We start from the raw sequence: 15,000 nt of genomic DNA, 5'->3' as shown, positions 1-15,000 counted from the left end.
CTGTTAACGTCGTCTCTTTCGCCGTTCGTATGGAGAGAGTTAAAATAAGAGTCACAGTACGCGATCAAGGTCCTAGCACCACCTTACAGATAACAGTTGCTGAGTTGTTCGTACATCCACCTTCCATTCCTAAGACATTTTTATCCCATCCACCAGGCCTACATGCAAGCAGATATTCTTAGGCTTTGATCCCAGTCAAATGTATGGACGCGCCAGGAGGCCACACTATGTGTGTGAAACGCCTCATGCTCCACGTCATGGTTTGAGCGGTTGTGAAACAGGAAAATACCAGCTTGCATCACTTCTTGATCTAATGGCTAGATGAATAAAACGGTTTCGTCACAATACAAAAGAAGAAGAAGAAGAAGAAAGATTGCAAAGGAAGGTGTTTGTCAAGCATTCAATCCATGTAGACTGGAACCCAAAGTCCACTTCCCAAGAAGTCAGTTCCTACATATTTATGGACAAAGATTATTTTGGTAAAACTCGGATACCCACATACACCTTCCCCCAGGACAAAATGTGTCATGAGATAATCCAGCCCACGCAATCTGCCGCCGTATATATATTTTTTCTACAGTACTAATATTCTTTTTTGTGTTAAATCAAATTTGTGATGGATATTTGGAATAAGCCGTCAGAGACCTTCCTCAGGCCTAAATCAAGAAGGAAATAATGACGAGCATAAACCATCATTGCTTTGCATTCCTTTCCAGAATGTATGCACCAACATGTCATAAACTGCGAATGCCTTTACACTGAAGATTCGTGCACCAGGTATGCTGGACATTGACATACACATTATGTGGACCTTGAGAATCAAGAGGTTGAATCGGTTTCATTGTGCCCTCACGGAAAACGAACAACGAGGATCCCAAACAGGAAGACTTCCGAACCACTGTACATGTCTTCCATGATGCAGAGAAACAGCCTGAGAATTTGTGTCAACAGCTTTCCAGAACAGTGGCAGGCACTTTGGGGATTACCATCTTAACAAAGCTGCAGGCACTTGGGGGATTACCATCTTAACAAAGCTGCAAATTAAGCAACTCCGAGTGGTCACACTGAGGCGGATGACTGTGAACCAGATATTTCCAATTCTTTTCTCTTTTTTTCTTTTCTTTTTTGTTAGACGAGGGACGTCATGTCAGTCCTGTGCCCGTACGTTTCGTCACGCTGTGGACATCAGCTTCTGTTCCTGTATATCGTGGCTTCTGAATATTCGGCTTTCTCGCCTCATCGTGTGTCTCCTGTCCATCTTCTGACCATCTCCCCCTTGTCGTCTCGACTGAGATTGTGTATCTGTAAAAATAGTCATACGCATCTGTTTGGTGCCTTTGTGGTGAAATTATGTTTGAACTTTAAGAAGGGCGCAAGCTTTATCTTGTAAGTGTATACAAAGAATGTTAAGGCCAGATAATTGCTGGCTAACTTATGTCTGCCAAGCCTTCCCCTATACTGGATGTGATATTCAGTACATTAATTACACAGTTTTCCCTGCTTTGCAGACATCTGTCATACAGTTGTCATTGTCTACATCCATATTGTTTGAATTTGGCATTGTGAAACAACTGTTCCTTTTAAGCAGAGGAAAAGGTTTCTTTTTTTTCGCCAGACTTCTTTCCTTTCCTGAATGAAACAGCTGAAATGTTAGCTGTTGCTTTAGTGTTGTTTCTGCATGAGACTGGTGACTGATAGTCTGTCAGTTGGTAGTGGTGTGGAGGGAGTGTGTGGATTTGTTCCTGTCAACTGTGTATCTGTGTGCAAGCTGCCGGGAACCGCTACGCAGAGTTGGCTTGAAGTTGTATGTCTGTCTTGTCTTAGGAAGCGAAAGTTACTTTTTTTTAATACTTTTTTAGTTGTTGTTTTTCAGTTGTGTGGGTCTCTCCCCCTCTGTCTCTGTCTCTGTCCGTCTGTCTATTTCTGTCAGGTTGTGGAGTCTGGATGGATGACGGATTTCTCACGCACACACGCACTGTTGTTTTGTTTGCTTGTTTTCAGGCAGTAGTTTAGAAACCAATGCTAGAAAACAATTAAAAAGAAAAGAAAAAAGACTCCCACATTGACAGAGTGGGCTGCGAGGCATGTGGTTGTTGTGACATACGATGGTAGCGGCATGCTGTGTGCTGGGCTGTCAGTGTGCTTGTGTCACGACGCTTGCTGTGCAACCCGTGTCTCTGCTGCACCGGTAGCTAGCTGCTGTCAGTGTTGTCAAGGACCGAGGAGCTGTGACGCCTCCACCCCCTCCCCAACAACCCACCCACACGTGACGGCTTTTGGGGCGTGTTCCTTCCCTGCGCGTGCCTGCCTGCCTGCCTGTCTGTCGCTGTGTGAGTGTGTTGCTTTTGGTTGCAGGCCAGCTTAAGTCTGCCGGCCTCCCCCTACCTCAAAGGCAACCGCCGCTCCACGCAGTTCAGTTGGAAGAAGAACAAATACTTGCACTCCAACGACCGGCAGCCCCTCGTCAACCGCAATCTGGAAGCGATCCCCCTCCCCTTTATCGATGACTCGGCCGCCGTCACCCCCTCCACCGAAGATCTATGCCATTCCCCCTTCCTCCACAAAAACCTCCCCAACGGCCGTCGGTTCAGTTTCGCCAACCTAAGTTTGTACCGCCACCCGCTGGCCGCCGGCCGGTCGGGGTCACGCCGCAGCAGTGTCGCGTCCCAGTACAGCCGGTCGTCCCGCTCCAGCAGACACTCCCGGGATGGCCGCAGCAAGATGGAGACCCTGCTGCTCTTCAACAAGAGCAAGTCCAAAGCACCCGACGTGGTGCTGGACACCTCCAAGTTAGACGACACTGTGAGTTCTGGTCGCGTCTTGTGGCCGCCAGTTCTGTGTCCCCCACCCCACCACCACCACCACCACCACCACACGCACACGCACACATTGTTGGTTTTTTGGGTAGTCAGTTGTTTTGGTTTGGATGACATTGACCAGTTTGTTTGTTTGTTTGTTTTACTGGTTGGGCATTGACAGTTTGAATGGTTGGGCACTGACTGTTTGGGTGGTTGGCACTGACAGTTTGGGTGGCACTTTCTTTGTCGCCGCAGTTTAGGGATTTTTTTCCCCGTGGAAAGAAAACATGGTGTGAATTGGTTCGTTCACTTCTTGGTCATCCAGTTTCAGAGGCGCACAGTCTTTGGTTTTCTTTCATGAAAGTTGGGTGACAATTTTGACTTGCTGCACTCATTTGTCAGTGCTTTTCAGTTGCACAAGTATCAGTTTGTTTCTGTTTGTTTGACGACAGTATGGTATGGTATGGTATGGTATGGCATTTCTATGAAATGTTCTGTAGTCTACATCATGACTTAATTCACTCGGTTGGTAACTGCACTTCAGTTACTTTGGCTCTTTCATCTTCAAGCTAGATGACATAAGATTGCCCCTACGCAACATTTCAGTCATGCACATAAGATGGATGTATGACTGACGATTTTTACTTTTAAAGTCACGTGTTATTTGACGGACTTCAGTACTAAATGATTCGCACACTTGTTACAGGGTGTTTTTTGTTTTGTTTTGTTGTTGTTTTCACACAGACTGGCTTCTTGAAATAAAAGGACGATATTTTCACTCTTTATGGAAACACTTGAGCGACACAAGAGTGATGTCACAAAACGGCACTCGTTTGTGCGTGCATGGTTCCTATACTGACTGTTTTGCACCAGAGTAAACCAACTCACTGCCATCCAGTTGTGACAACATAAGTAACAGTGTCAACGTGTTGCACTCAAGAAGTCTTTTTCAGCCGGATACACACTTTTTGGTTGCAACTTAAATGACAATGATAAGCTGGTAGGCTACACTTGACAGCTGTATTTCAGTCACAGACTACATTTTGTAGCATGTTAGATGGCATTGTCATGATACGGCTAACTCATTTCTCTGTTTCACAATATATGAGTTAACCAACCAACCGTACATTTTTTTTCATGTCAATACTGCGATTTAGCTTGTCATTTTGTCACACGTTTGTAGAATGTTGGAAAAGTACTTTCCTTGTTGTCAATATGTATTTTATCATTCTTTTTCAGGCTCTTGCCTATCTTCTCGTTTTCTGTGCTGTGAGCTGGCTCACCCATGTATCTCTTTTTTTCAGTCACGCAAACACTGATCAGTTTGTACCTGTTTGTAATACTGTCGTTGTGGTCATTCCTAAACTGCTGCGTATATGTTTTTTTTTCCTTGTTTACTGTCACAGTCACAATTGCTCTGCTTTGCTTCTCAGGTAAATGGACCGTCCTGTCTTCCATGCGCACACCAGAGATTAAAGATAAGACAACAGTATTCTCTAGAGAATATCAGAGGGGCTAGTGTCCACTCCCCGAAAGTTATGACAGTTGCCCCAAAATGAAGTTGTACAATGCACAAAGGAGCACAGTTATTGCACATAATTATGAACAGATGGGGAGAGAGCAGGGTGCGGGAGAAAGAGGGAAATTGATGTGGTCATGTAATTTGATCGAAAAAGAAATATAATTTCATTTGAAAATATTTTAATGAATATTTACTTGCCAGTTGCACACGCGCTTGTCTCATTATGCTTTTGAAACCAGCAGCAACTGTCACATCACCTTCAAGGGAAGCGACTCGTGATCCTCCTAAAAGACAAAATGAACAGAGATAGAGAACAAGCATCCTCCCAGAAATGCGTCATTGCCTCGTTGTGAGCTCAGTACTCTCCATCATTGCCTCGTTGTGAGCTCAGTACTCTCTGACAGCTGCTACTGCATGCTTGGTTTTGCTTGGGTGGAAACAGTTTTTGTCATGATATATCAAGTGCAGTTTTCTCGTTTTTTTAATGACTGCGAACTGTAGGAGATAGCTGACAGTTCAGTGTCAAGGATGTCATCTTGCTGTTCCGCCATGTAGAAATAACAAGACAAAAATGTTAGGCATCCAGGGAATTTAAAGAATGCGTGTCTTAGGACTGCTGTGGCAAAGTCAGCTGTTTCTGTAAAAAGACTTTCGTTTAACTATTTCTGACCTTCTGCAAGGAACACACACACACACACACACAGAGAGAGTTTCCCACCTTCCTTCCATTCCCTGCCACCCCATCACACTTTTTCTTTCCAATCGCGGTGAAACACGCACCTGCGTCCATGTGGCAACGGGCTTGGTTGGTTCGGTCTTTGAGAGCACTGGAAAACCCTTTCTCAGTCTGTTGAATTTCAGGGAGAGTGGGTGTGGTATCTGTCTAGTGGTCCTCAACTAACGTTTGCGGAGCGAAGGGAGAGCAGACTTTGCTCTTTGAACAGTATTGTACACTTCAGGAGATGCTCCGAAAACACAGCATGTACGGCTTTTTTTTTTAAACCAAAGCAGACGGGCTGTCCACATTTCTTGTCGGAGCCTGTACTGTATGCCTTTACTGGTATGTCAAGAATAAACTGTAGCGAGATCCAGTGTCCAAATAACGTAAATGCTTACTTCCAACAATTGCAGCACATGAACACGCAGTGTAAATGTATTCTTTACAGAAAGGCGCTTCATAGAATGGAGAGAAGACGAAGACGCTTTGGAGGTAAAGTCAACACTAGTGTGCACTGTCGGTGGTTCATGTAGAGCACAGAAACCTCACACAGCACCACGACTTTTCTACATTCAAAGGGGGAGGTATTCTCTCTAGTGTGTACTTGTTCTGTCCCTATACCCAATGGAACGCGAGATACTTCAGCTGGTATGGGGTGAAATTCTGTTTAATGTCCGGTCACACATACTGGTGATTGAAGATATATTTTATTAGAGTATTAATTTCCACGCTTGAATGTTATCGGTTAAGACGGTAGGAGTGGAGGGGTGGGGGTGATTGGTGAGTTGGGAAAAGCTGGGTAGAAAGGGGGGAGGGTGGGATCAAAGATGAACAATTGTATTGTATCTGATATTCTAAATTCTTCAAACATGAATTCACATGATATGGCACCTTGTGTTCCGATACCACCTGTCTGTCCCTCCTTGGGAGTTCAGAGGAGCTCAAGTCAGTACAAGTACTTCTGACACAACAAAAGGAGAATGTCCACATATAATAGCAGCATCGGTCAGAAATGAATTGGAATTTAGACTAAGATAAAATACAAAGGATAATCTGGGAGTTCAGCTGGTATTTCGTTCTTGACCGTGATGTTTTCAGCTCTGCAAAGGAGACAACACTGACGACAGTGACGGCTGGAGAGTGGGTGCTCACGACAATCAGGAAATGACGCACATCTGAGAGGGACATCACTCTATGGTTATTTCACGAATCGCCTCCCTTCCCTATTATCCTGAGTGTTTGTGCGTTCACACAATACTGTTGAACTAGTGTATGTTTACACCGCAGACAGATGGAGGTACTAGCAATTATGCGTAAGACAATAATATTTCCATCTGAATAATGGCTCTTTCTCTCTCTCATCTGCACCATGCATAACTTGTGACCCCTCCTGAGCAGGGGAGACTATCAATGAATGTTTTGTTTGTGACGATGCATCACCTTCACCTCCACCCTTCTGTTTCTTGCTACCTGGCGTTCTGCGTGCTGATAACTGGGATGTTGTTGAGATACCCCATGTATATCTACATGATTGTCCAGACACATTGGTCGCAAATTGGTTTCGTTGAATACCACGAAAGTTTGCGAGAGCCTTTGGGCGGCTACTCCAGGCTTATAACCCGCTTAGATGCTATAGTCGGTTCACCTGTGGCTAATGTTTCCATTTGCCATTTGTGTATTTTGAGCACACTCTCATTGTCTTGTCTGCTTTTGTGTGTGTGTGTCCATCTCTCTCTCTCTCTCTCTCTCTCTCTCTCTCTCTCTCTCTCTTCCTTAGAGAATCACCAAGGTATCTAGCAACATAACGTGCATGACTTGCATGAACAGCTTCACGCGAAAGTCAGAAGGATGCAGACCACCGTATGCATAATATATGTTTTGTGCAAAGGCTGAGCCGGTTGCTGCGTTCTTAGACGTCGCCTGTAATGTATGACTGCAGATTGGTCTGCATGCTCTACATGGTAATGCCATGGCCAGAACAGCTTGTTTGAAGAGATGCAGGTGGTATGGCCTGCCTGGAGGTGGTTTTTGTATAGTGCAATAATCGGCGGGATGGGCGAACTGTCATGAAAGATGTGTGGTCAGTTTAGCATGAAAGTTGATCGGACTACATATCTGACATAAGAAGTGTGTTGGCAGTTTAGCTTGAAGGCAAGCGTGGACGGAGATTGGACCACGTGACTGACATGAAAGGTGTGTTGGCAGTTTGGCATGAAGACTGATTGGGCCACACATTTGACATGAAACTTGTGGTGGCTATTTAGCATAAAAGCAGACTGGACCACAGAAGTTCAGTATGAAAGCTAGCGTGAAGGCATCTAGATTGGGCCACTGCAGTTTGTATGAAAGCTGTCATATAGGCTGATTGGACCCATGTCTGAGATGGAAGATGTGTTGTCAATTTAGACAAATGCAGATTAGACCAATGTCTGACATGGAAGATGTGTTTTCAGTTTAAAAATCAAGGCAAGGTGGACCACAAATCTGACATCATGTTGGCTGTTTAACATGATGGCAGAGTGGTCCAGACGACATGAATCGTGTGTGGTGAATTTATGATGAAGGCAAACTGGTTGATTTAATATCGAAGATATGTGGGCTGTTTGGTATGAAGGCAGATCGGTCCACCAGTTTGACACGAAGGGTTTGTGGGCTGTTCAACCTGAAGGCAATGAATTCACCTGTTTGAAATGAACAGTGTGTAGAGATCTTCATATAAAAGCAGCCAGTTTGTGGTGATTCAAACACTGAACATGAAAAAAGAAAGCTTATTGGCAGCGTATTTGGAAGACAGGTTGGTCCACATAACTGACATGAAAGGTGGTTGGATTGTTTGCTATGAAGGCAGACTGAACCATTTACTGACACATGTTTAGGGTAAGTGTATACTAAGTGTTTTGGCAGTGTGTTACAGAAGAATACTGGTTTATTTGACATGAATGATATATGGACAGATTAAAGGACCACCTATCTGACATAAAGGATGTGTGGGTAATGTTATCTGAAAGTAGATCGGTCCACTTGACATGGCCACAGACTGGACCACATAGCGAACATGAAAGACAGTGTCCAGTTTGATAGAAAGATAAACTGCTCCATCTGAAAAAAAAAGTGTATGTGGACACTTTTAATTCGAGGGCGCACCAGTCGATTCGTTTGATATAAAAGATGTGGGACCAGTTCCATGTGAAAGCAGATTGGTCCATTTGACATAAACGTACATGTGGCAGGCAAAGGTAGATTCCCCCACTTGACTTAAAAGGGTACATTGGTCCATTTGACATAAGATATATGTGGCAGTTTAATGTAAAGGTAGATTCCCCCCACTTGACTTAAAAGGGTACATTGGTCCATTTGACATAAGATGTATGTGGCAGTTTAATGTAAAGGTAGATTCCCCCACTTGACTTAAAAGGGTACATTGGTCCATTTGACATAAGATGTATGTGGCAGTTTAATGTAAAGGTAGATTCCCCACTTGACCTTAAAAGGGTGCATTGGTCCATTTGACATAAGATGTATGTGGCAGCTTTATGTAAAGGTAGATTTCCCCCACTTGACTTAAAAAGGTGAGTTGGCAGTATGGTATGTAGATACACAGGTCCATCTGACACAAAGATGTGTTGCCTGTGTACCTGTGTGACTACAGACATAGAATGGTCCATGTGATACACAGCTCTGTTGGCAGTGCCCTATAGAGGTAGACTGGTCTATCTGACATAAAGGTATGCGGCAGTTTAGTGTAAAGGTATATTCCTCCGCATACAGGTCTGTTGGCAGTGTGCTACAGAGATAGAATGGTCTAACTGACATAAAGTTGCTGGCAATTTACTACAGAAGTAGACTAGCCCATCAGACGTAAATATGTCTTGGCTGTGTACTACATAGGTAGACTGGTCCATATGACATGAAATGCGGTGTGTCGGCAGTTTACATCAAGAGGTAAACTGGTCCAATTTACATAAAAACATTTGACATAAAAAGACTGTTGGCAGTGTACCACAGAGGTAGACTGGTCCATTTGACATAAAGATATGTTGACAGTGTACCACAGAGGTAGACTGGTCCATTTGACATAAAGATATGTTGACAGTGTACCACAGAGGTAGACTGGTCCATTTGACATAAAGATATGTTGACAGTGTATTACAGAGGTAGACTGGTCCATTTGACATAAAGATATGTTGACAGTGTATTACAGAGGTAGACTGGTCCATTTGACATAAAAGTATGATAGTCAGTCGTGTTCAGCTATGACCATCAGGACAGCAGAGGATGCCACTGCTGTCCCAATTATCTGGGCTAGAATTTGATAGTAGTGGGGAGTGTCTTACCCAAGTTACATCCCCACTCTTTCGGCCAAGAGGGTTTTAGGACAGTCGGCGTTGGGATGGCCCCCAAAGGCCAACTAACCCCCCAAGGCTGCAGCACTAAGAACCAGTGTAGTCCTGCCTCCTAGTTTGAGAGTCACAGTTATTCACAAAAGACTAAGAAGTAAATGACTTCGCATTGTGATGGAGAAACCATTGATCATACAGCTCTCACTTTGCTGTTAGCCCAGCTGTAAACTTGTGTCAATCTGTGATATAAACTGAGCGTTGGGCAATGTTGGCAGTATGCTACAGAGGTAGGCTGGTACATCTAACATAAAGATATGTTGGCAGTGTACTACAGAGGTAGGCTGGTACATCTAATATAAAGATATGTTGGCAGTGTACTACAGAGGTAGGCTGGTACATCTAATATAAAGATATGTTGGCAGTGTATTACAGAGGTAGGCTGGTACATCTGACATAAAGATAATTTTATGTTGGCAGTGTACTACAGAGGAAGGCTGGTACATCTAACATAAAGATATGTTGGCAGTGTACTACAGAGCTAGGCTGGTACATCTGACATAGAGATATGTTGGCAGTGTACTACAAAGGTAGGCTGGTACATCTAACATAAAGATATGTTGGCAGTGTACTACAGAGGTAGGCTGGTACATCTAACATAAAGATATGTTGGCAGTGTTCTACAGACGTAGGATGGTACATCTAACATAGAGATATGTTGGCAGTGTACTACAGAGGTAGGCTGGTACATCTAACATAAAGATATGTTGGCAGTGTACTACAGAGGTAGGCTGGTACATCTAACATAAAGATATGTTGGCAGTATGCTTCAGACGTAGGCTGGTACATCTAACATAAAGATATGTTGGCAGTGTACTACAGAGGTAGGCTGGTACATCTAACATAAAGATATGTTGGCAGTGTACTACAGAGGTAGGCTGGTACATTTGACACGGCAAGTGTGTGGGCAGGCGTCAATCAACAGCATGGACAGCCAGGCAGCAGCCGAGAAGAAGAAGATGTCGGGCAGTCACTCCTTCCTCAATTCCTCCCCCACCGGACAAAACGTGGAAATCAAAGGTGAGAAAACTACGTTTTGTTGTTGCTGTTTTGTTTTGTTTCGAGGCGCGTTTGTGTGTGTGTGTGTGTGTGTGTGTGTGTGTGTGTGTGTGTGTGTTGTTGTTGTTTTGTTGTTGTTGTTGCTGCTGTTGCTGTTGTCGTCGTCGTTGCTTATAGAAATAGCCACCGAAATTTTATGGAATTCGTGTAAGCACGGTATGCTCTGTGAGGGAACTATACTTTGTTCAGAATTCAGCACCCCCCCATTGAGAAGCTGCTTCCCCCCCCCGTCCAGTCAGCGCCTTCAAAGAACAGGCAGCGAGGCGTCACCGACAGTCTGCTTATCACGGAGCATCCCAGACATACATTCATTCATTGATTTTCATTCGCTGATCTGTCTTATCCACCCGCTCGCTCACTCCCTTGTCTGACTACTGCTTCGCTAGCTAAGTCAAACATTCGCTCGTTCACTCAGTTATTCAGTCGTTCCTTCCTTTATTCGTTCGTCTGTCCGTGTATCTGTCACAAGTGTTCGTTTCCTCTTGAGTGACTGCTGCGTTTACTGTGTCTAACATTCATTCATTTATTCATTCAAACATTCGATGATCTGTCCACACAATTAATCTTTTGCTCACTCTTCCATGACTGCTAAATCCTGGCTCTGGTCAGATGTCCCATTCATTCATTCATTGATCCACCCATTCACTCATTCATTCATTGATCCATCCATTCATTCATTTATTCATTCACTCACTGATCTATCCACGCACCCAATCGTTCACTCACCCTCGGCGCCTGTGAAATTCTGGCTGTGGTCAGACGTTCCATTTATTCACCCAGTCATTCACCCACTGACCTGTCTGTCCACGCACACAATCGATTACTCTATGACTGTTAAATTCTGGCTGTTGTCAGACATTTCATTAATTGAATCATATACTCACTTAAGTATACACTACCTAATCCTTCACTCACCCTTCGCTGACTGCTAAAACTCTGACTCTGGTCAGACGCTCCATTCAGTCATTCATTTATTCATTCACTCACTGATCTGTCCACGCACCAAAACGTGCACTCACTCTTCGAATGGATAATACAGTCTAGTTGTGATGAGACATTCCATTCATTCATTCATTAATTCAATCAATCATTCAATCATTCATTCACTCACTGATCTATCCACGCACCCAATCGTTCACTCACCCTCAGTGACTGCTAAATTCTGGCTGTGGTCAGACGTTCCATTTATTCATTCAGTCATTCACCCACTGATCAGTTTGTCCACTCACCCAATTGATTGCAGTGTGACTGTGAAATTCTGGCTGTGGTCAGACGTTCCATTTATTCATTCAGTCATTCACTCACTGATCAGTTTGTCCACTCACCCAATTGATTGCACTGTGACTGTGAAATTCTGGCTGTGGTCAGACGTTCCATTTATTCATTCAGTCATTCACCCACTGATCAATTTGTCCACTCACCCAATTGATTGCACTGTGACTGTGAAATTCTGGCTGTGGTCAGACGTTCCATTTATTCATTCAGTCATTCACCCACTGATCAATTTGTCCACTCACCCAATTGATTGCACTGTGACTGTGAAATTCTGGCTGTGGTCAGACGTTCCATTTATTCATTCAGTCATTCACCCACTGATCAATTTGTCCACTCACCCAATTGATTGCACTGTGACTGTGAAATTCTGGCTGTGGTCAGACGTTCCATTTATTCATTCAGTCATTCACCCACTGATCAATTTGTCCACTCACCCAATTGATTGCACTGTGACTGTGAAATTCTGGCTGTGGTCAGACGTTCCATTTATTCATTCAGTCATTCACCCACTGACCTGTCTGTCCACGCACCCAATCAATTTCTCTATGACTGCTGAATTGTGGCCCTGGCAGACGTGTTGGTGCTGAAGAACATACTGGACCAGGCCACAGAACATCGGCACAGCTTCACCAGCATGAGGAGCGAACCTCAGGAAACCCTCAAGACCAAACTCTGGCACATCTGCTGTATGTGGGACTGCTGCGACTGGTTCATCAGAGTGCAGGTCGGTGTTGTTGGAACGTGGAGGGTTGGGGTGGGGAGGGTGTTGTGTGTGGGGGGAGCGAGGGGGGGAGATGTGTGTGTGTATGTATGTGTGTGTGTGTGTGTGTGTGTGTGCGCGCGTGTGTGTGTCATTGCTACTACATTCAATAGTTCTACGTGTGAACAGCAGAGCTGGGTTTTTTTTTAATCGTTTTATCGTGAATAGCAATGCGTATTCAGAATCAGAATAAGAGAACCAGAATCAATTCTAATTGTCAATTAAACCTTAACAATGTTTTTAGATACCCATACACAGTCATACATACCACACACAAAAAAAGTAAGTTAGCAATAAATAAAATGAAACACGTGACAATAGCGAGAATCAATTTTGAATGTCAGTTAAACCTCAACAAGGTTTATAAGACACGCATATACAGTCACACATACCACACACACACAAAATGCAAGTGACAATAGCGCTACCTGTCTGTTGCGCTTCTTGGGACCACAGCTCTGCATTCAGTAGCGTTACTCGATTGGTGATGACTCTAACAGTGTGCCTTGTGTGTCGCTGCACGAGCTGACGTACCTACCATAGTAATTCACATAATTGTCAGTAGCTGACTTACCTGTAAATAATTCTCATAATTATCAGGAGCTGACTTACCGTGATAATTCACATGATAGTCAGGAGCTGACCTACCGTAGCAAATCACATAATAATCAGGAGTTCGCCTACCGTAATAATTCACATTATCCGGACCTGACTTTCCACAGTAATCCGCATAATTGTCAGGAGCTGACTTTCCCGTAGTGTTTCACATAATAGTCATTTACATAAATACACACACACACACACACACACACACACACACACACACACACACACACACACACACACACACAAAGTACACCATATGCAACTTACCAATCAGCCTTCATATCGTGCATCAAATCATGGAAGATGAAATGACGCAAAAAGGAGGAAGGTGGCAGAATGGTTAAGACGCTTATCTCCCGTTCGAATCCCGGTCTCGCCCTGTCTCCCAAATTTGACTGGAAAATCAAACTGAGCGTCTCGTCATCCGGCTGAGACCATAAACTGAAGTCTCGTGTGCAGAACGCGCAAGGTGCACTCAAAAGTGGAGTGATGGCCTAGAGGTAACGCGTCTGCATAGGAAGCGAGAGAATCTGAGCGCGCAGGTTCGAATCACGGCTCAGCTGCCGATATTTTCTCCCTCTCCACTAGACCTTGAGTGGTGGTCTGGACGCTAGTCATTCGGATGAGACGATAAACCGAGGTCCCGTGTGTAGCATGTATTTAGCACACGTAAAAGAACCCACGGTAACAAAGGGGTTGTTCCTGGCAAAATTCTGTTTAAAAAAATCTACTTCGATAGGAAAAAGAAATTAAAAAAACTGCACGCAGGAAAAATTACAAAAAAATGGGTGGCGCTGTAGTGTAGCGACGCGCTCTCCCTGGGGAGAGCGCCCCGAATATCACACAGAGAACTCTGTTGTGTTAAAAAGAAATACAAAATGCAAAATACAAAAAGAACCAATGACAACAACAAAAGCAAGGGTTGTCTTCTGGGGAAAAAAAAAAGTCTGTAGAAGAAATCCGCTCTGATAGAGGTACGCAAATACATATTGCATGCACTCAAGGCCTGACTAAGCACGGTGGGTCATGCTGCTGGTTATGCATGTGCCTAGCAGATGTGGTGGTGTCGTTACATGGATTTGTCAGAAGGCAGTGACGCCTCCTTGAGTGACTGGAATTGGTGTAGGACGTCTCCTCCCTACCCTCTACACTCCTCCTTGTCCTTGTGTCCACCCAGCCCCATCCATTGATGTATTCTTCTGGTGTGTGTGTACTTGTGGGTCGGTGTTTGTTCTGTGGGTGTGGGGGGGAGGGGGAGGGGGGAGTATTTTGTGCCTGTTTCCTGCTGCAATTATTCATGTCTGCAATGTATTGGTGTATGTATAGAGTTTGTTTCTTCCATTTATATGTCCTCGTGTGCTCTTGTGTGGTATAATAATAATAAGAAGAAGAATGGTATTTATACAGCGCTGAATCTTGTGCAGAGACAAATCAAAGCACTTCCACATCAGTCATTCACACGCATGCATAACTTTATAACTGGAGAAACTGAAGACAAGGAAGAGGCAGGGAAGGGAGGCTATTTTGGGAAGAGGTGGGTTTTAAGGCCAGACTTGAAAGAGCTGAGTGTGGAGACTTGACGAAGCGAAAGAGGAAGTTCATTCCAATTGCAAGGTCCAGAGACAGAGAAAGAACGGCGGCCAACAGTCGAGTGTTTGAATCTGGGTATGCGTAAACAGAGTGGATCCGAAGCCGATTGTAATACACTATTGTATATATATGTACTGTCTCATATGAGGCGCTTAGAGCCCATTATATGGAGAGTTTGCGCCATATAAGTACAATATATTATCATGATTATTATTAGTGGTGGTGGTGATGGTACTGTTCAGGAGCTGACGAGTCTGTTCATCATGGACGCCTTT

The 15,000-nt window shown here is 44.1% G+C and overlaps 1 protein-coding gene across 1 annotated transcript in view; it reads left to right on the top strand.

Moving 5' to 3' along the window:
* The window catches only part of LOC143296625 (sodium channel protein para-like), an 85,835-nt gene that overhangs the window by 32,897 nt on the left and 37,938 nt on the right, over positions 1 to 15,000 (top strand). The window contains exons 11-15 of the mRNA XM_076608654.1: positions 2,356 to 2,802; positions 6,137 to 6,178; positions 10,347 to 10,455; positions 12,342 to 12,493; positions 14,968 to 15,000. The exon at positions 14,968 to 15,000 is cut by the window's right edge and continues 108 nt beyond it. Of these exons, the coding sequence (XP_076464769.1) occupies positions 2,356 to 2,802; positions 6,137 to 6,178; positions 10,347 to 10,455; positions 12,342 to 12,493; positions 14,968 to 15,000 (783 nt within the window). The remainder of the gene's footprint in view (positions 1 to 2,355; positions 2,803 to 6,136; positions 6,179 to 10,346; positions 10,456 to 12,341; positions 12,494 to 14,967) is intronic.

This window comes from Babylonia areolata, chromosome 21 (assembly GCF_041734735.1).
Source record: "Babylonia areolata isolate BAREFJ2019XMU chromosome 21, ASM4173473v1, whole genome shotgun sequence".
NCBI classification, from domain to species: domain Eukaryota; kingdom Metazoa; phylum Mollusca; class Gastropoda; order Neogastropoda; family Buccinidae; genus Babylonia; species Babylonia areolata.
The sequence above is the reverse complement of the archived record's forward strand: the minus strand, read 5'-3'. Positions and strand labels throughout refer to the sequence as shown.